The 21,851-nt window shown below is 33.8% G+C and overlaps 1 protein-coding gene across 14 annotated transcripts in view; it reads right to left on the reverse strand.

The window, feature by feature from the left end:
* Positions 1-21,851, reverse strand: part of l(1)G0196 (inositol hexakisphosphate and diphosphoinositol-pentakisphosphate kinase) — a 53,289-nt gene that overhangs the window by 14,908 nt on the left and 16,530 nt on the right. For 13 of the 14 annotated variants that reach the window (XR_016302488.1, XM_089634168.1, XM_089634169.1 and 10 more), the window contains 11 exons: positions 21,460-21,600; positions 14,130-14,364; positions 13,437-13,645; positions 12,713-12,939; positions 10,035-10,171; positions 8,928-9,042; positions 8,452-8,579; positions 8,019-8,136; positions 7,687-7,773; positions 7,495-7,586; positions 6,310-6,497 (listed from right to left, as the gene is read on the reverse strand). Coding sequence is in view for 13 of the 14 variants with exons in the window: in XM_089634168.1 (XP_089490294.1) it covers positions 6,310-6,497; positions 7,495-7,586; positions 7,687-7,773; positions 8,019-8,136; positions 8,452-8,579; positions 8,928-9,042; positions 10,035-10,171; positions 12,713-12,939; positions 13,437-13,645; positions 14,130-14,364; positions 21,460-21,600 (1,677 nt within the window). In the remaining variant the exon portion in view is untranslated. The remainder of the gene's footprint in view (positions 1-6,309; positions 6,498-7,494; positions 7,587-7,686; positions 7,774-8,018; positions 8,137-8,451; positions 8,580-8,927; positions 9,043-10,034; positions 10,172-12,712; positions 12,940-13,436; positions 13,646-14,129; positions 14,365-21,459; positions 21,601-21,851) is intronic. The other variant, XM_089634172.1, reaches the window with a different exon arrangement.

Consider the following 21,851-nt stretch of genomic DNA (forward strand, 5'->3'; position numbering starts at 1 on the left):
CATTAAGTGAAATTAACAATGCAATAATCCTATTATTGCATTGTTTAAAATTTCACTTAATTATTAGCATTAGCAAATAATATTGGGATTAGCAAATAATAATTTACGACAATTTACTCGGAAATCAATAAAGCCAGAATAATAAAAAAAGAAAGTTATCACTTACGTCGTCTGTAAGTGGCTTTACCAAAGTTTGATAATGCCGTCAGAAGGTGAAACAGCTGTCACGCGTAATAATAATTACAACTAGCAGAACTTGTTTATAAACACACTGTTTTTATAAATTTTTTAATAAGACTGTTAAAATAAAAAAAATCTCTAAATTGAAATGGAGTTCTACAAACTAAACTTAAAATCAAATAAATTTATTGCGAAGGTTCAAAGTACTGTACTGTAATATTATATTAAATAATTTTTACGTGTTTAATTATTGTTTAAAGTCAGATTAAAGCGATTAAAAAACCCACCTGGCAATTCTTATTCGAGTTTCGTTGTTTTTACGTATTGGCGCGCTTACAAGCATCAGTCGTCTCATTTTTAACCATTAATATTTAGTGTGTAGGAAAGAGAGAAGACGCTTTTCGACACACTTGTCGAAAAACTTGTTGAATGCCGACGGGCATACTCTTCTACAGATTTTATTAAATATTGATATGTAGGTAATATTGATGTGTAAATGAATGACATTGTGAGAATTTTACCAATAAATAATAAATGAAAATGCGGACATGTAGTTTATGTTAATTTTTTTATTGGAGCATTTGTTCGAAGTGACTACCATTATTTTCGATGCAAGCGTGTAGTCTTGTTATATTTTGATTATTTAAGTTTGCAGGATTTGCTTTAATTTCTGCAGCGGCTTCCATCACTCGTTCGAGCAGTTGCTCTCTTGAGGCTATTGGCTTAGCATACACTTTTTCCTTGAGAGCCCCCCACAGGTAGTAATCCAGGGGGGTCAGGTCGGGTGATCTTGGTGGCCAAGCAATGGCCGGACTTCCACGGCCTATCCAACGACCAGGAAACTCGACATCCAAGTAGTTCCGCACGGCAATCGAATAGTGTGGTGGGGCTCCATCGTGCTGGAACCACATTCTCCGTAGTAATTCGAGGTTCACATCTTCCAGAATCTCGCCCAGTTGCACTTGTAAGAACTCCAAATACATCGGTCCATTTAGTCTGGGAGGCAACTCGATTGGACCGAGTATTTGATTTCCCAGGATTCCTGCCCACATGTTGATGGAAAATCTGTCCTGGCTCGACGACTCCCGAACAAGCTTGGGGTTTTGTTCAGCCCAATGGTGCAAGTTGTGCACATTTAGCACTCCTGTTTTAGTGAACTGTGCTTCGTCGGTAAACAATATGTTTTTCATGAAGTCTGCATCTCTTATGACATTATGCAGCATTCTTCTGCAGTACACGACTCTGGAAAAGTGGTCATTCTCCATGAGGCCTTGGCAGCGCCTATAGTGAAAAGGTTTGAGCCCGTGCTTCTTCAGAACTCTCCATACCGCCATGTGTTCCCTGTGTCCTATCATCAGAGCGACCCGACGCACGGACAGCGTGGGGTCTTCGGTAATTAAGTTCAGGATTCTCTCCTCAACTGCCACAGGAACGATGTTGTGTCCTCCGCCGGCGCCTTCAATCCGTCCGATGCCACAGTCACGCAATTGTTGATACATCTGAAACAAAACAACAAATAACAACTGCTTTTATTATTCAGCTCAGTAATAATGTCAAATAAACAATCGCGGGCTTTTTCACTCATTTTATTTTTAAAGAACACTTATTTTAGGCACATATCAGAAAACTTACGTTTTCTCTTCATTTATTTCATTTTTTTATAGTAAAATGTATAACAAAGTGTTTTAAATTATAATTTTCTTAACTAGGTACGGTTGATATCTTGGATTCACAGGGGTGAAATTGAATTCAAGTAATTTAAATAATCCCATGGTGAGAAAGGGAGTGAATTCAATTGCAGTGAATGATGCATTTATTAGAGATTAAAATTAATTAACTTTTTAAAACGCCGTTTAGTGACCACTGAACACAAATCACCTAAAGTACAATTTACATTTTTAAAGTTGGTGGCCCCTTGTTATGTTTTTAATGTTCCCAGTTTAAATTTCAAAAGCGCTTTTTGGCATTATCAATGAATGTAAATAGTTTCAATAAACAATTGATAGGGTACAAACCTGGACAAAGGTAGCATGGTGTGGGACGCGTCTTCCAGGAAACCTCATGCGATACTCCCTTACGGCTGCTCGTGAATTTCCATTGCAAAATCCATAAACAAAAACAATATCTGCTTGCTCGGCAGGTGGATAATTGAGGGGCATATTTCAACAGTAAAAACTTAGATAACAAAACAAAAACGAAACTAGAAACTTGATGACATGCGAACTCCCAAAACAGCACTGACCACTGATACGAGACGGGGTGGCGGGAACCACACGGGACTTGAGACAGAATATGTGTGAAAGAGATGACAGTAGCGCGGCGTTGCCAATTATTTTACCCCTATACTGTGGGCAGTAGCGGAGTGTGGAAATTTTATTTATTTTTTGTTTTTAAAAGAAAAAAAATGTTACCGGACAGCAAAGTGTACATAACATTTTTTACTCCAAATGTGCTAAGGAATAGCTGGTTAAAGTTTGTCGGGTTAGTGCCGATACACCCTGTATAGATGATCACTGCTTTGAAGCTGACTCAGAACTAAGCATGTCAGAGGAAACAAAGCATGTAGTATCCTGCAAACTTAGTGATGAGGCAGATAGTAATTTTCATGTTCTGTCTTGTTCTTGTTGCAGATACATCATTTCCATGTAGTGACTTGTCTCTAGGACTGTTTCTTTGATATTAGTCCATTCATTCAACCTATATTACTAGCTATATACCTAAACTATAACTTGCCCAATTACAAACTAAAAATAGATATAAAAAAAATCACAAAAAGTTTGAAAAAAGTTTAAAATGGATTTTATTTATTTTTGTATCTAGATTTAAAAAAACCTAGAACAATTCTGTATGATAAAGATTTCTTATTTTAAAAACGTTTCTACACTGTGAAGCACACAAAATACCAGGAGTTTTATTTTTTTAGGTTGTACTATGTTTATTGTAGATAAGAATAAAAAAAAATTACAAAAAGTTTGAAAAAAGTTTAAAATGGATTTTATTTATTGAAGCAAGTAAAATGCCATGAATTTTATTTTTGTATGTGATTCTATGCTATTTGAAGATATGAATAAAAAAAAAAATTACTTCATTAACACTGTACCTTCCCGAGATATTGCTTTTTTGTAAAGTACCTTTTCCGTCCCAAAAATTACTTAAAAAATTACTTTTGGTAATTTTTTAAAGTCAAGTAGATAAATGTAAAGGGTTTATTTATTTTTTTCTGCAATTAGCATAGTTTTCTTGATAATATTGAAAAATTTTCATTGCATTTGCACTATAAATGACAAAGATACAATTTTTTTTCATTGAAGGTACAAGCTCTTCCGGAGTGCTCGGAATATGTAAAAACGCTTATTTTGCCCAAACTTCAACTGCCCATAAAAAAAAAACGAGTTGAGGTAGGAAGGTAAAATTTGCTATATTTTCTTATCTATATGGAAGGATTAAAAATTTAAAGTTTCATCAAAATCTGAGATGGTGGGTGACATGGCCTGGATGATTTGGTGCGGATTGACCCTATTAAGAATGTGACATGTGAGCTTGAAAAAGTGCAAACTTTTAACTGTGCATTGTCTCCAACGCACTGTATTGTCCACATTATGTATGTGTTTTGACTGTGTCACTCGGTTCTTTCTACAGGAAGCCTGATTTATCGTGGATTTGCTCTGCTGAGGAAATTTGGTTTACGTACACACAATCAATCCATGCTAATTTAACAATCATCTTTTAGTTACAGTGGTGTGATGTGATTTTCATGAAAATTTTCCTGAAAAAAGGTCTATGTTTGGTTTATTTGAGCTGGAAAACTTTTCATGGAAAATGTACACAGTAAAAAATGTAAAATGTACGAAGCTGAAATTTAAGAAAAATAAAACCATTTCAGATATCAAAATACCAAACAGAAAACTTTTGTTCTTGAAAATCGAATGAAAATCACCGCATGCCCCTGTTTAGATGCTAAAGAGAAATTATAAATTAACATTTTCAAACATGCTGTGGTACGTTCGAATGCTAATTATTTTGCCTAAAGATGTAAATTTTACAAAATATTATAAGTAGATAATATATTACGTACAGTGAAATTTCATTCGTTCATTATAATATACATGGTGTCCGGAAACTACAAGGTACAAAGGGGAAACTGGCGAATACACATCACATTTAGAGTCAATTTTGTGGTATAACTTTTATTGATTTGAGCTTTCATTTTCAACTAAATAAAGTCCAAAGTTGGAATAATTTCAAGCCAAATTTGAAAAACAGTCGGTTGCTATGGGGTTTCTATCAGCTGTTTATTGTCTTTTAAAATGCGTCAAAGTGTAGACTCGGGCCCAAAAGTTTTTTAACCGTAGAAAAAGGAAAAAAATGAAATTTAAATTAAAATGCTCAGAATGAAAAAAACAAGTTTTTTGGGTTCCCTATGTGATGTAGATTCACCAGTTTCTCACTTGTACCTCTAGTTTCCTGACACTGTGTATATGTGTAAAATGTAAAGTTTAACTGCTGACTGAAGTTTCACTGTATACATGATGTATATAAAATTAGTTATAAAGATAAAATAATTGAAGACAACAAAAATAATAAATTAACACGGATGGAAAAGAAAATCTTTTCGTCAGTGACAGATTCCATGCGATGAGAAACACATAACCACAAATAATTGGGGTCTACTTTGAGATAAGTCAGTAAAGAGGTGATTTCTGTTTGAACATGTAACAACATTTTATATCCCGATAATTTAATAATTGAGGATCGAGGGTTCAATGGTTTATTGTGCATTACTTTCCGCACAACTCTTCTTAGCTGTAGTACATAGTGGGTGTTTGAAAAATCTCTTGACTTATATTGGACACCGATTTTTAATAAACTCCATGTGAAGGGTGAAAATTATTTCACCAATTTTACGAAGCATGTTGTTTCACTTGAGTGAGGTTAAACGTGATTCAGTATTTCACTATATGTACATATATGTTCCGTATGGGGAAATGTAGATTATTTTATTAGCAGTTAATAAATACAAAAATCATATATTATTATTCAGTTCTAAAATAACTAACTGAAATAAGATTTCAAACATTATAATTAATTTCATGAAATAAGGTCTTTACTAAAATTTTAATGGCACATTTATATGTAAGTTTAAAAAATTGGATAAAACTGTTATTAAGGGTATACTTAAAAGAATTATAAATCTGCTCTCTCATTGATGGCACTAATATTAGGAAAAACACTCTTTGAAAGTTATGCTTTAATATTAATATTATTTTGTTTGAGCCCGTACATATGCTGTATGCCTTTCCATATTTTTTTTTTTTTTTTAAAGAAAGACAAACATTCCCAGGTTACGAATAACCTGACAATATTTGAAAATCTCCTACTACCACCGCAGTAAGCTGAAAATGTTGCTTGTGTTGTGACAGAGGACATAGCCAGCCGAGGAATTGAACACACTACGCCTGAGTGGGACCCAAGCGCGATGTTAACTCGGCCACCGACCGGTCAATGCATCTATGAATTATTTTAAGTGAACCCTTAGCTAACTCCAGATCAAAATTAGGTTAATACACAGATACACAGGACGCTGTTAATAGGCACATTTTATTTTAACTCTCGACAGGCCAAGATGCCAAACAAAACATCTGTAACCAAGCGGGTCTTCCAATGACCCCGTGCATTTTTCTATTTTATCTATCTTTTAAACTATAGAAATCCCAATTATTCAGTCAATTATTAATGGTACCTTATGTATTTGCGCAGTAATATGTAAAATGCTAAAATAATATGTCAAGTATTTAAGCTAATATAACGAAGATAGTAATTTTGGGTATTTCCAACTCCCCCACTTGGCTGCTCGATAGTTAAAACCCTTTGTACCAGTTAGATAACAATTGTTATTAAACTGGTTTAAATGGTTTTTAAAATGATTTGTGGTTATTAACCTGTGTATTGTCCGGTGTATCTAAATATTTATCCAAAATAATTGTGCATTTGAAAGAGTGCATTCAAAGATTCAAACTTTGTAAGACTCGCAACATGACCTACTGTTTTTTAATCCTGTCTGAATGCGAGATTACATTGTGAAAAAAAATCAAAGGCATCTGTTAGAGGGGTATGGATTTGTTAGTATACCTGCAGTCTCATGGTGTGGCTTTTGTTGATCCAGGCTTCTAGCCCTGGGTTCAGGGGAGTGTACCTTCTGTCGGCTGGGGTCAGGGGAACCCTGATGATGTACAGCATGGCTGGAGTTCTGCAGTTCCTCAGTGAGGCGCTTGGCCAGCTCCATAGCTTCGTGACCGCTGACAGTGTGATGGATGTTGCTGCAATTATAAGTTTCAAATAAAAGACAATACTTATTTAATTTATTGAAAATGGGCCTTTATTATTGTTTGGTTCAAAGGGATCAAAGGAGATCTCCTAGCATGAGTAGGTACCTAGTTATTACTATATTGGATATTTTTATGACTGGCAATATTTAGTAGGAAAATTCAAAAGATTAAGAACGGGTTGTTTCACAGAACTTGAACAAAGTTCTGTGAAAGTTCTATTCAAGTTCTGTTTTATTTCAGTTTTGTGAAGCAACTGGCCCACAATGATATAATAACAGAATTTGAGTAGGACATTCACAAAACTTGATAATTCACGTTGAAATTGGATGAATTGTTCAACTTCTGCATCAAATATCAAAGTTCATTTTCAAGTTCTGTGAAGGTTCTATTCAAGTTCTGTCATTATTTCCGTTTAGTGATACAACTGGCCAGTAATAATATAATAACAGAACTTAATAGAACCTTCACAGAACTTGAAAATCAACTTTGAAATTTGATGAATTGTTCAAATTCTGTGAACTAACCTGTCCTAAGGACGGGTTGTTTCGGAGTATTTGAACAATTCATCAAATTTCAACGTTCATTTTCAAGTTCTGCGAAAGATTTTTTCAAGTTCTGTTTTTATTTCAGTTTTGTCAAGCAACTAGCCTATGATAATATAATAACAGAACTTGAATAGGACTTTCACAGAACCCGAAAATGAACGTTCAAATTCTCCGAAACAACCCGTCCTTAGTGGAGTGTTCTAATTTTATTTGAAAACTTTTCTAAACACCAGTGATTTATCGTTTCATGAATTTTCTCACTGTTTATTCATATAATTGTTATTTTTTAAATATGTTTTACAGTAAACTTCATCAGTGATCGCCACCTGCGTTTCAACAGTGACAGTCACCAGTTTTAAAAGTTGATACTCATCCTTCGTACTTGATGACGCCATCACACATAAAATTTGGTTATAAAGTAAATATAATGATGGAATATTTACCATATGGGTATCGGAGCTGATGCTTTCAGATGAGCCCGTGACTTCTTTACTGGAGTTATATCTGGACTGGGTCTGCCATCTTCTGCATTGGGCTACAAAGAGTATCATAATCAAAATACATGATTGTACCAACAAATTAGTGCTTAATACACAATAAATTACATAACGCAGAAATCAATATTATTATTTTACCATTAGAGTTTCTTGACTAGCTGTTTGATCTTCATCTAGTACGAATTCGTTTTCTTCTTCAATGCATTTAACCTCTTCTTCAGAACCCTGAAAATAAAATAAGTTAAGTTTTAGATAAATTTGTATTTGGAATGAAACGCTTCCAGCCAATGATGATACAATACATCTAGACTTGCTATTGTCTCACAAACTCAAGATAAAATGTGGCAAGTAAGAAACACTCTTATGACAAAGATAGAAATTCAAAGAATATGTGCATATTAACAAAATAAATAATATTTGTTTTAAATATTGCATAATAATTTACTTGCAACATTTTATAAGCAACTTACTGAAGTATTGGCGTTTGTTGTATCGTTACGGCTATGGGGTCTAAATCCAGGACCAGGCGGCAAATTCTTCTGAACGCAACAGTTGACTCCTGGACTGAAATGCAACTCAACGTGGAATCTGAAAATGATACATTATTTTATCAAGCAAAATAAATAATCTAGTAACTTCTCGCAGGTATTTTTAAAATCTAGTTATTTGAACCTAGCTGTACCCCGCCACGCGTTGCTGTGGCTCAGTTTGTCTGTGCAGATAGATACATGTTTTTACTTATCACAGGTGACATCTGTATAACATAGGTATATAAAAACACAAGCATATTCGAATGCAACGTTGTGTCAAAATTTCAAAGCAATCGGTGACGAACTTTTCGAGTCTATGATTTTGAACAAACGAACAATTACATTTTTATTTATATAGATAGATTTTTCTTGCCTTTCTTCTGAAAATGGATCTTTGGTTGGATCTTCGTAGAGCATTACCACAACCTGTGACATGTAATTTAACTCTGACACCATTGAAACATATTCCATTGCCCGCCTCCACTGCTCATCTGTTAGTACCTGAGAGAAAAGAAAATATTACAAATTTAAAATGTTTTTTTAAAAAAATACTTCTGGCATTCATCCTTCACGAAAGATTCAAGGTAGTTCTAGGAAGATATATGAGAGATTGGAGATGATTTCAGACTTGAAAGAGATGAGATGTTGGCAGATAGAAGAGAGGTTTTCATTATTTAAAAAGTTTTGTTTTTTTTAAGTTTTTCATAAAAAAAATGTACATGATTTTCGACTACCACAATACATAACAGTGTACTTACTCCCAAGAGTTAAAAACTCGTGTAATTTACATTTTACTGCAGATACTAAGGAATTTGAGACACTTTAATTGCAAAAGTATGAAAGACTTACATCAAGCAATCCTCCGTATCTCAGAACCGTCAGCAGAGAGTGAACGTGGCTTTCACTGGTGAAGTAGAGGCGTGTGCGTACATGTCTACCAGGACTGGACACACCATGGCTATACCTGAAATACAAATAAATTATAATTTTAAAAAATGCTTTTGATCCTATAAGAACCAAAACTGGCAGCGTTTCATATTATTATAACAAAACTGGGGTAGGTACTTTCAAGAAATATTTTAACTTTGTCCATTTGTGTTAAAAATAAAATTTAAGTAGTCTTTTTGACGAATGGAATTGTTTTTTAAAGATTGGTTTTTGCAGTTTGAGTGATAAGAAAACAATGTCAAATATGTAATTTATTTTTATGTGACACCTCACAAGAGCTCCCCTGTCTGTACAGTGTAAAGGTAGGAGACTTATGTCGCCATCTGGTCAGGCAGCATTGTGAGGGGGGTTAAGGTAGGGGCTGTTGGAAGAGATTTATTAATGCAGGTCTTGAAGAGGACAGTAGCTGGTTCCACTTATGAGCCGTCTTACACAAAAACGAGTCGAAGAAATGGCCAATTCTCATGAAGCCAACATCAGCTGTAAACGGCTGTTCTGCTTGTGTACGTCAAATTTTACGCACATGCACCGGTGCACCGGGTATCAATGCTGCTAGCGCCTTAGTGCAGTCTCAGTATGCCCACATTGCGTCTGTGCATTAGAGATGGCAATCGGTTGATATCAATCAGACGGACTGCCCTCCTTTGCACAGAATCAAGTAGGTTTATCAAGTATTTTGGGGCTCCAGCCCAGAGGTGGCTCCCAAATTCAATTTTTGTGCGTACTTGATATTTGTATAGGGTTAGCAGCTGGTTACTATTGAAGAATCTGCTAGCCCCATACAAGACGCCCAGTTTCTTGAAAGCCAGATTTACTCGGGCCTCTATAGAGCCCGATATTTGAGCCAGTCTGTAATACTTACTCCAAGCATTTCTATGAAGTCTTTATTGGGGAGAGTGCTTCCATCAAATTGCACCAGACAATCATTGATTTTAGTGGAATAAACAGGGAGAAAATATGTGCAATTAGGATGCCTTATGTTTTGCAATGTTTTTGATTGAAATTTACCTAGGATTTAATCTATTGACGGTTTCCTCTCCCGACTCTTCAATATTTCTCTGCAAGTCTGCTCGTATTTTCTTCAGCAGAGGGGTGCAGATTCCTTGACCAATTGTCAACTTCTCTTGAACTGTGAGACCATATTCCTATAACAAACAAATATTATAAACCCCTTAGGCAATTTTGGGAGGTATTCTTCACAGACAACAATCAACCGTAGTCTTTTTAGGAGATATATCCCCAGACTGACACGGTCTTGTAAAAGTTATACTATCACATTTTGCATTACGGTGAGAAATATGATTTAAACAGTATTAGAAAGAGAGAATACCAAATTTATGAATAAATATTTTTATATTATTTGAATAAACTAACTTTTACAGTACTGATTTTTTTTTTGTTTCGTGTAAAGTAGTAATGATAAAAACCTTTGTTAAGCGACTTTAAAAACTTTATCCTGTTTGCGTTAAAATTTTTAGTATTTATGTCGACGGGTAATACTAAAATTTCAAAGAGTCTTTCATATGCTTGCAAGAACGATATTTTATTTTAAAATCAGTCAATTTATTTTTATTTATTATTTATTAACGCCCTATCGGGCTTTTACATAGTAAGTTGACAGTATATGTATGTAAGTGTAACATGTACATGGATAAAATAGCTAAATGTAATTTACTCATAAGGTAATTAGAAAATAATATGGTAAAATAAATCAAAGTATGAAGACAAGACCTTTTTTTAAAGCTAATAAATAATACAAGTTAATAACTAGCAAATAGGTCTGAAATTAGTTGCCTTTTGAAACTCACGTTATTAACACCAAATATATCAATAAGTTTACAGTATTTGTTTGCAAGGTGATGAATTCTTGGAATTGGTGAATACATAGAGTAGTTAGTATTGAGTTTATTGTTACATTTAAAAGTGTCTTTGCTTAGAGTTTGTCTGGCAGGTATATTCATATTAATTAATTCCAAAATTCAGGGCTGTCAATGAGAGATTTGATAATTTTGAATAAAAATAATATATCAGTTAGAACTCTTCTATCCGATAGTTTGAGAAGTCTGGTTTCGGTACGTAAGTTATTATAATTTATAAATTCGATGGAAATATTCATTTTAAAATTGATGTACCGAAGAAATTTATTTTGTACCTTTTCTAAGGCTTGAGAATGGACTTTGTAGAACGGTGACCATACTGTTGAATTATATTCTAATTTACTTCGTACTAATGAGCAATATAGATGTTTTAAAGTTAACACATTTTTTAATCTTTGCCCCCATTCTCAAAATAAAACTGAGCATTCGCATTGCATCGCTTGTAGTTTCATCGATGTGTAAGTTAAACTGTAGACTTTCGTGGAATAAGACACCGAGATCTAGAATCTGTGAAACTCGAAGAAGATTAGCGCCATTAATGAAATAAGAAAAATGAAGAGAGAATTGAAAATAAAGATAAGAAAAATTAAGAGAATTTATCTGTAATCAAATGTGTAATGCGAAAATATTTAATCCTAAAATGTTATAGATTTTAGGGGTTAAGCATCATACACTCTCACATCATATATTCTCAAGTGAGCTACCAGATAAGTATGGTACTGTATATGTTAGTAATAACATAGATCATTGTAGAAATGTATTATATATTTGTACAGCGCCCTGGAGGTGTTTTTGCACAAAAACGGCTATACAAACTATCCAAATATTATACACCTTCACGGTCTACTTCATTGATTCAGTATTAACTTCTCAAGCGCCATAAGTACCCACTGAATATGAAAATTTTGTATCCATTGAGTGCCCGCGTATCCATACGGTAATCTGACGTTACATAATAAATTTTGTTTGTGGGATTTTTACCCTTGGCACTCTCAGCTTTTCAAAGGACAAATTACCAGTACATATAGTGTTTTTACCTCGGCACTCTACGGGTATGGAAGTTCGGCGTTTCAAAGGTCAAATTACCAGTACATATTGTGTTTTACCTCGGCACTCTATGGAGGTATTAGGTCATGGGAGCTCGGCGTTTCAAAGGTCAAATTACCAGTACATATAGTGTTTTACCTCGGCACTCTACGGAGGTATTAGGTTATGGGAGCTCGGCGTTTCAAAGATCAAATTACCAGTACAGTTTTTTTAAATTATAGGAGACGGTTGACGTAAGGTTTCTGTGAGCACTTAGGCCATAGGCCCATGTGCTATCTCCCATTTGACCTTATTCCTTCAACAGTAATCCGGTCCCTTTTATAAAGTTCACCAGGGTTGTCATTGGATATGTGACTACATCTTCTGGTTCTACAATGTGTCGTCCAATGTATCTGAGCCTTGTTCCCAACAGGACGGCACATCTGGTTCATTCCAGGTGCCCTTTCCCACTCCTCCCAGTGCCGGGATTTAACCCATCTTTCAATATGTATTTTGGTGTGGCAAGCTGCTACTCACCAGTACAAATATAGTGTTGTATATTATAAAACTGGATATTGTACTGAATTAATTATTTGCACCCTCTTGCAGCCTCGACATATTGATAATTTAGTTATGCATGAGTATTCAAAAGCCTTTATACAATCATTAAACTTGTGCAAGAATGTGAATAAAATGAATTACTGAAAGAAATATAAGTCAATTCATTTACTAAATGTGGTAAATCGGAATTAATTGTTAAATCTAATTTCTTGTATAATTTACCTGTGGAATAACAATATCAGCCAGGTATTTGGCGTAGATGTAAAGAGTCTCCGCAGACTCGAACTGGAGTGTGTGCTGGTTGTGCTGCAAGTCATACTTGATACAGTCATAAATATCAGGAATCTTGGAAATATCAAACGACTTGTTCTTTGTGCAGAAGTCTTTCTCAATCTTTCCCCATCTTCTGCCCATCAGTTCCCAGGTTTCACCGTGGTATAATATAGCGTCTAAAAATTAAGAAGTACAATAAGAATGAATAAAACAATCATTGTTAATTTAATGAGTGTAAAAAAACTTAAAAATATACCAGGCTAGTAAAACATGTGAGTTAACAGTAAATCTCAAGGCGCTTATGTAAAAGTTTATTAGTCTTGATGTTGATGAATGTACATAAATAATGAGGTTGTGCGTTTAACTCTTCTTCTAGCTAAGTCCCTCATCGTTGCACAAGCAAAAATTTTGGTTTATTATTTATTTACAAGAAACAAACAGCTTATATAATACAAAGACATACATAAACGTATGAAGTGAATTAAAGTTAAGCCAAAAAGGTTACTCATGCGCTTATAAAATACAAAGATATACATAAACATACAAAGTGAAGCCAAAAAAGTATCTCATGCTGTTGGTAATAGGAGTTTTTCAAATATTGTCAGGTTATTTCAAACCTGAGAATGTGTCTTTTTTTAAATAAGATATAAAATATGAACAGTATTTTCCATACCTTTGGTTTTAGGATCTTCCTTCTTCAAATGGACAATGTTCATGAGAGATTGTATGAGGATGTGCACATCGGCACAGCACCTGACGGGGTTTTTGACAAAGTCCAGGGCTTGGTTGATGCTCAGAGCATTCCCGGGGTTGATCTTGGCGCGATCTTCCGCCGTGAAGTCCCTGTTCTCCTGCATTATTTCGTGGAGTCGTGCTTTGGCCCTGAAATACCACAAAATGACCACAACTTAACACTAAACCACTCGGGATGAATATAACTTTCTCTGTGGTCCTCCATGCAAAAAATAACGTCGATCGGTCGCTCCATTCCGACGTGTAAGAAGGGCAAACATTCATTAGAAATATTCATTTGTATATTATATCTATACCTCAGAATTCAAATGTAAGTTGTCACATTTTTGAAATTGTTCAGGAGAGAGGAAATAGTAAAATTTTTCCTTTGAACATTGTGGGGATACCAAACCTTTGATGTTGACCTAACTTAGTTTAATATTGTCGTAGGACAACCGTCTTTATACCTCTGTGTAGATACTGAAAAAACTAAAAAGGTCTCATACTCATTTTCACAAAAAACTGGACAACCGACCTTTGATTTCTGAGGTACAGATATATAGATTAGTGATATTTTTTATAAATTTTTGGGATAATTTAGGATAACAACTTGCCACACTTTAATATTTCTTACATGTTTTGATATTTGCTGGAATCGCAGTCATTATCCAGAAGGCCGTTGGTGTTGGCGCTCTTGACCATCTGCACAAGGATGGGCGTGAGCTCCCCCTCCAGCGCCAGGAGTCCCTTGGCGAAAGCGGCGGCCGTCATTTGCACGCGGCCCTCGTCCGAAGCGTAGATCTTCAGGTCGTGGCGGAAGGTGGAGTGCAGCCGCAGCAGTCCCAGACCCTGCGCCCCCGCATATTCACCTGTGGGAGGACCACGAGATACACTCTTATAGATGTACGGAAAAGTTTGCATTCAATATTACCAAAACCAGGCATTTGCGTTTTTAATATTCATTTGAATTTCAAATAATTGAGTTAAGAGCCAGTTGTTTCACAGAATTTGAACAATTCGTCAAATTTCTGCTGCTTAGAAAGCCTATTCTCACTGATCTATAGATTCTACGAAATAGATCATAGAATAGATGTGGGAACACTCCACTACTCTTCAAATACTTAGTGGCAGTTGCTTGACAGAATTTGACGCATCAAATTTCAAAGTTAATTTTCATGTTTATGTTATGTTACGCTTAGATTTTTAACTAGATTTTGTTCCACATGTTTTGGTAATATTTAAGATTATTTTATTGTAAAATCAAAACCCACAACCATTTTTTCATTAAGTCACAGCACAAAAACAATTTAGACGTATGTAATTACAAGATTGCATGTTACACAAAATGATGTATTTTATCGATAATGTCGGTTTATAAAGTTCTATAAACTTTATTGAATTTGCAACATCAAATTCTTACATAGTGATCAATTATAAAAATCATTCAAAAGGCTATAAAAATATCACTGTGTATTTCAATTATAAATGCTTTTATTTGAATAATTATTATGGGTGGAAGATCCAAAAGATTATTTTGTTAATCGGATCAAAATTTATGAATGGTTGACATGAAATGGCTAATAAAAATTTAATTTTTATGAAACAAACCTAATTTCCCTTGGGTTTAACCTGACCTAAACAATTTCATATTGCAATACCATTTTTGTTGAATTATATAAAATAACTGCCAATACATATTGAATAAATTAAATTGTGCACTAGATTGTCAATTCATGAGAACTATTATCTGATTGAGTATGTATACCTTTATAAATCTATGAGTTTAATATTTTTTAAAGAATGTACATCCGTGAAATGATTACTGAAAGTGCAGTTTTGTGGATCCATTTGAATTGTGTAACGGTTTTGATGAAGACAACTTTTGGCTGGCAATAATGGTTGAAAAATGTAGGATTAAAAGTAATTTTCTAACAACAATGCCAATTTACTGCCTTTCAAGAGTGCTGGGTTTAGCGCCCTATGTTTACGGTGAAAAAAATATGAAAGCTGACAAGTTTGGAATACTGTTACAAATTTTGTGGTTATTTCTGATTTTAATAGGGGGTAATGTGCCAATATACAAGGTAGAAATGAAGAAATTGGCAACCAAAGGGCTTGACGATATCTCCCGTTATGTGGGATTATTCAGAACAGGTATTGGAATGACAATGATGGTTGTTATAAGTATTAAATCGCTCCTCGAAAAAAATGAAGTATGTAAATTTTTTCACAATCTCGCTACTTTCGATACTGAATTAAAGAGATTGAGAATTCGTATCAAATATAACGAAATATCGAAAAATATTTTAATAACGACTTCAATAACATATTTTCTTATTTCCATAATTTTGTCTATCGACTTTGTGTTGATTATAAGTGGAACGGCCGATATTCTCCATTATTTGTATTGGTGCACTTGTGTCTTTACCTTTCTCACTAATATCGTGCCTATTCTTCAGTTTGGCGGTTTCGGCTATTTGATATACAAAAGGTAAATATTAAGCCAAATTATTTATCCTTGCAAAATTATTGCGCTTCATGTAAATTATTATTTTGTTCATTTATATGTCACGGGCTAAGAAAACACAAAAAACATTCTTGAACAATTATTGAACAATGAATGATTTATTTCCTCAAAATGAATATTTCAGATTTTCTATTATCAACAAATACATCATACAAGACTTACAAAGGACAGAAATGTTTAAAGTTGAAAAAGAGTGTAAACAAAACTGTTATAAGAATATGATATTTACAACAAAAATGGCAAGAAAAGTCTACCCAGTTATTGAATCTTCAAGGTTTTTACCACTAAAACAGCGCATCATTACAATAGCCAAATCGCATGATAGTTTGTGTGAACTATCAAAAAAGCTCAATGCTGTGTTTGGGATTCAGATTCTGCTGACAAGCGGAATGGTGATGATAATTCAACTGTACTCTTTATATTTGTTAGTCAGCGGTAAGAACCCACAATACGAGTTCACATACGCAAAAGCCTGGACATCAACCATATGGGGTTCTATATTTTCACTTGTACTATTCGTCATATGTTTTACGAGCTCTAAGATAGAAGAAGAGGTTAGTTACCAACAAGATACAATTATACCTGAATTTAATATTGTGTACATTATTAATAATAATCTGTCGTATATTTTCAATTAGTCAACAAAAACAGGATCATTACTCCACAATGCAAATAATAGTAAGATAAGCGATGAACAGATCAAGTCTAGGGTAAGCATTTGAATGATTATTGATTAACGTGAAAGAAGAAAGTGCTTAAATTTTTTTAAATGTTATTTAATGCATATTTAATTTTCAGATTGAAATACTTAACCTTCAAATTATCCACCAAAAAGTGGAATTTATGGCTTGTGGATACTTTCCAATTAACTTCAACCTGCTCAATCTTGTTGTTGAAACAATCATAACATACCTTCTGTTTATCATACAATTTGAGATGGCCAGTCGAAATAAACTCAGTGAAAGCTGATTAAACATTTGGACATTGAGTACATACCCAAAAAAACATTAATTTATGCTAATCCTGAAATACCATATGCCAATCAATTTAATAAAATAAACCATTTTCCATTATTTAAACTTGTGAGACTGTCCGTCCATGTTCTAGTATTTCAGAGACTTGCAATTTACTTTAATGGGGCAGACCCGCAAAAAATCATATGATTAAATTTTAGTAAATCTAGTTAATATTTCGGCTTTGCAATAAAATCCAAATAAATGGAAAATTCTCCAAAAACAAAAAACTGTGTTGAAAAGTGATAAAATATGCTTTCAAATTTTATTATTAGAAATTAACATAATTCTTCTGTGGTTAATTTCTAGATTTGAATATAAAGATTGGTGTTTTCTCTTTCTAACACCGTTTAGATCATATTTCTCAACATAACAGTAAGGGAGAGGAAACGATTTCTGTGAAGAGTTGTTCCCGAAAGTCGACAAATTAGCATGAGGCGTTAATGAATAACGCTTTCTTGAAAAATCAGATATTCTGATAATCAAGATTAACCCTAAGGACGGGTTGTTTCGGAGAATTTGAACAATTCATCAAATTTCAACGTTCATTGACGGGTTCTGTGATTGTCCTATACAAGTACTGTTATTATATCAGTATAGGCTAGTTGCTTGACAGAACTGAAATAAAAACAGAACTTGAAAATTTTTTTCACAGTACTTGAAAATTAACTATGAAATTTGAAGAATTGTTCAAATTCTCCGAAACAACCCGTCCTAAGAATTTTAAACAAAAGAAAAACACATTTCAAATAAATTCCAATTCTAATTCAGTTCCAATTTTGAAAATGACAATTTAAATAATTTTCTGTTAATATTATTGGATTATAGGTAGATACTTACTTTATCACTTGTCTGAATTATTGATGTAATCAGTTAAAATTTTGAAGACAACACTTAATTTTTTTTTAAATCAGAGTTAATTTAACCAGAGTTACAATCACTCACAGAGTGACAGACCCACAACCGAAATTAGTATGTTTGATTATATGTAATGAGAAATCAACAGATTGTTTACACAAGTGAGAACAATCCGATAAAATACTTGCATACCATTTTTAAAATTGTATGTATTTTTGAAACCATGGCGGTTTTTTGAAAATTTCAACACGTGAAATGGGACCATTTTTTTATAAACCGGAAAGAAGGAACATAATTTATGGATGCGAAAATATTATTATTAAATGACCAAAAATCATTTTTAAAAAAAGCTAGCCGGTACGGAACAAGGTGCCAATTCGTGGGAATATCCCCCGACTGCGGAGAATTTTGGAGAATTTAAGCCGAATGGGTATTTTGTGAATGTGGGGAAAATGCAAAGATTCTACAATATGTGAACTGACATAACTAATACCTATTACGAGAGCATTTCCTGGTAATCCAACAGTATTGAAAAATAATGTAATTAAGAATAAACTATAATTTCGTTTCCTTTAGCAGCATTTTTATTTTTTAAACCTGAAGAAAAGAGTAAATCCTAAAATGACTAGATAATAAAAAATAAATTTTAACTTATGTAGTAGAATTTTGTTTAATTTTAGAGGTAAAGGAATTTGTATTGTGGGTATTTTAGAAAATATGCATTGGCAACCCTGTTTATAATATTTGTAAAATTTCTATTATTTTCTACGGCTTGTAATATAATGCCTTCAAATAATGAAGAAGGTTAGGAAATATGCACAAATTATTAAAATAATCCAAAACCCTAAAAACCTATTTTATGCATGTTTACTTAAACCCCCCACTTAAATAGTTGTTTTTTAACCTTTTCTATGCGTCATAAATTTGTATCACTTTGTTCACACGCGGGGCTATTTATCATCAATCTAATTTATGACTTTAAACAATAATCACGCATGGATTTTAAAATTTGTTTTAAAAAAAACGTCGCTTATGTCTTGAATTATCTTTACAAGTATAAATAAACAATCCGAACATCAATGGGACTTGATAAAAATTCGAAGTATATATTCATAATGTAACTGATACGGTATACCCGGGCGGCCATGTTAATATTTCAAGGATAACGATACACATGCATAAACATACCGGAGTAGAGCTCTTCAACTGTGGTGCGATGTAAGTGGTTGATTTATGGGTGCGACGTCGCGTTTGACTGGATACATGAAATATTGACACACTTAAAAAGGTTCATATAATAAAAAATAACTACACTTAAATTTACAAAAATAATTAAATAATTTTTCTGTTATTATATCACCGTAAATATGTATCACTTAATATATTTTTTTATCGTGATAAATTTTGAAACAGTTCTCAACGCATAACGGCAGAATCATGGCTTTCATGTATTTCAGCAGCTTCGCAATTATTATCGACGTCACTGTCACTAATTTCAAAATCTGAATCTATTTCTAAAGTAGCACCAAATATTTCTTCGTCATTAAGACCACGACCCGACATTTTGTATTTTGGCAATAAAAATACTTTCAAAAATTGATAAAAAGTCAAACTTGTACAACTTTACACTTGATTTTTCACTAAAAAAAAGTTTTAACCACGTATCTTTATTTGAAAATAATCTAACACTGACGAAATTTTATATTTCTTCAATAGTTTGAATGAATGTATGTAACTGAACTTATTTTAAAATATGATAAATCAGATGAATGTACACTGTAATTAAAATAGTTCATATCCACGAAAAAGCAAACAATAATTCGATAAAACAATGTAATCTACACGGCGAGCGTCTCTGTTTGAGAATCTTATAAAATGCGCCTGCGCAATAACGTGTGTAAAGACGCGGGAAGAATTCAAACTGATTCATTTTTCGCTCTGAGTTGGAAGATCCCTTCAAATCTTTGTATTGATGATTAGGATACGTATTATGGATAAATATCGTAAGATGTCAGTAGTGTAAAGATGTGAGTTTTTTAGGAGTATAAGTTTTACCGTGTTCAAGCATGTTTCATACCCATAACGCTGAAGAAACTTTGCGTCGCACAGATTTGCCTCCCGCGTATAGGGCATGTACAGTGCGTCGCAGGCGTGCGTCTCTCGCAGGGAAAGGGTTAAAGATATCGGGCGAAATAAAGAATTGCCGTTTTATCAACATGTCCATATTACAACTACTTACATATACATAGTAAAAATGTTATAGGCGTTCATAAATTACTATCCTTTTGTGATGCTCGTCATGTATACGCATTCGTATATCTCATATACGCGTTCCAAAAACCCGATCAAATTTGATTATAAACTAAATGATGAAATATTGTCATCAGTAAAATCCATAAGGTACCTTGGGGTTACATTTGATCCCAAACTTACTTTTTCAGATCATATAGTGGGATTGGTATCATCTTGTTATAAACTTCTTGGATTTGTGATAAGAATAAACTCTAAGCCCGAAGCAATGACATTGATGTTCAACTCCCTTATACGATCTAAATTAGAATACGCTTCTGCTGTCTGGGCCCCATACCAGCAAAAATACATAGAATTATTAGAAAAATTTTTTTAAAAAATTCTAAGATATCTTTATATGTGAAAGCATGGTGAATACCCACGATTTATGCATCACATAGATTTGCTCTCCGAAACACACTATGAAAGTCTCCAATCTAGGAGAAATGGGACACTTCAAGTAACAGCTTTTAAAATCATGAACTATTACGTTGACAGCCCATACCTCTTGGAATGCTATAAATTGTTTGTACCGAACAACTACCGTCAGGGTCGACGCCACGACTTGCTCTGTATTCCACACAGAAGAACGGACATAATGGCCCAGCATAGCATGACAAGAGGTATGGTGCTGCTAAATGATACCTCTAGGTCTCTTGAAATTTTCAACATTGGCCTTGAGATTTCAAGTCATTTTAGGCAAGAACTCTAAAATGTCGGTTATTGCTTTGTATATTTTGTTAAAAAAAAAATGTAATGTCAAATGTCAAGTGTCGAATTTCATAAAAACCTATCGAAGACGGATCATTTTTACGTAGTGACGTCACAAGGTCAAAAATGTATTTATTTATTTTATTATTAAAAAAAACAATAAATTTAAAAAAATTTTTAGTAACATTTTCGTAATCTTAGTAGGAACGTCTATCCACATGATTTTTTTCAAGTCATTATAAAAAGCGTGCACGTGGCCTATTATAATCTAATGTAATGATTAATGAAAAGCACTGGACAAAACAAATCATCAATATTATTCAAGAAGATTTTCACGCTGTCATGCAAAAGATTCACTGAAAGATAAAAAATAAAATTGTCATATCAATTCTTTTTTATGTATTTGTTACGTTGATATCGAAGTTTTCAATGCCACAATCAAAACCTTACTGCTCACGAAATAGCTTTTCAATTTGGGCTCAAGAAAGAATGATGTTGTGTGGTGTCTTCTTTACTTACTGCAGAGAGGTGGCATGAGATGAGGAAAACATGAAAAGCAAGCTTACCTCCAATATGTCTACCTTGTCCACCAGGATACATGCAGCGGAAGATGCGACCCAACTCCTCGGCCTGGATCCGCCCCGCCGGGGTCAGCTCGCCGCCCCACTTCAGGATCAGCACCAGCGACGGGTCTCCGGGGGCATCCGCTGGAAGGAACCCACTCAATATACATATTATCAGAATAACAAATTGTACTCGTACTTTGTGTATGTACTATGAGTTTTTTTTTTTTAGGAATTTAAAAGTACATATTTATGGTGCAGACCTTTCCACTAAGTTCTGAAATGAGTAATTTTTGGAACTCGGCCTGTCAGACACCACCTCACACAATATTTTATTGAAAAACTAATCACATATCCTGTATAAAAACATATAGATATGTATGTAAATGCATTAA

Source organism: Hesperophylax consimilis, chromosome 8, assembly GCF_061612785.1.
Source record: "Hesperophylax consimilis isolate HC1 chromosome 8, BYU_Hcon_1.0, whole genome shotgun sequence".
Lineage (NCBI taxonomy): Eukaryota > Metazoa > Arthropoda > Insecta > Trichoptera > Limnephilidae > Hesperophylax > Hesperophylax consimilis.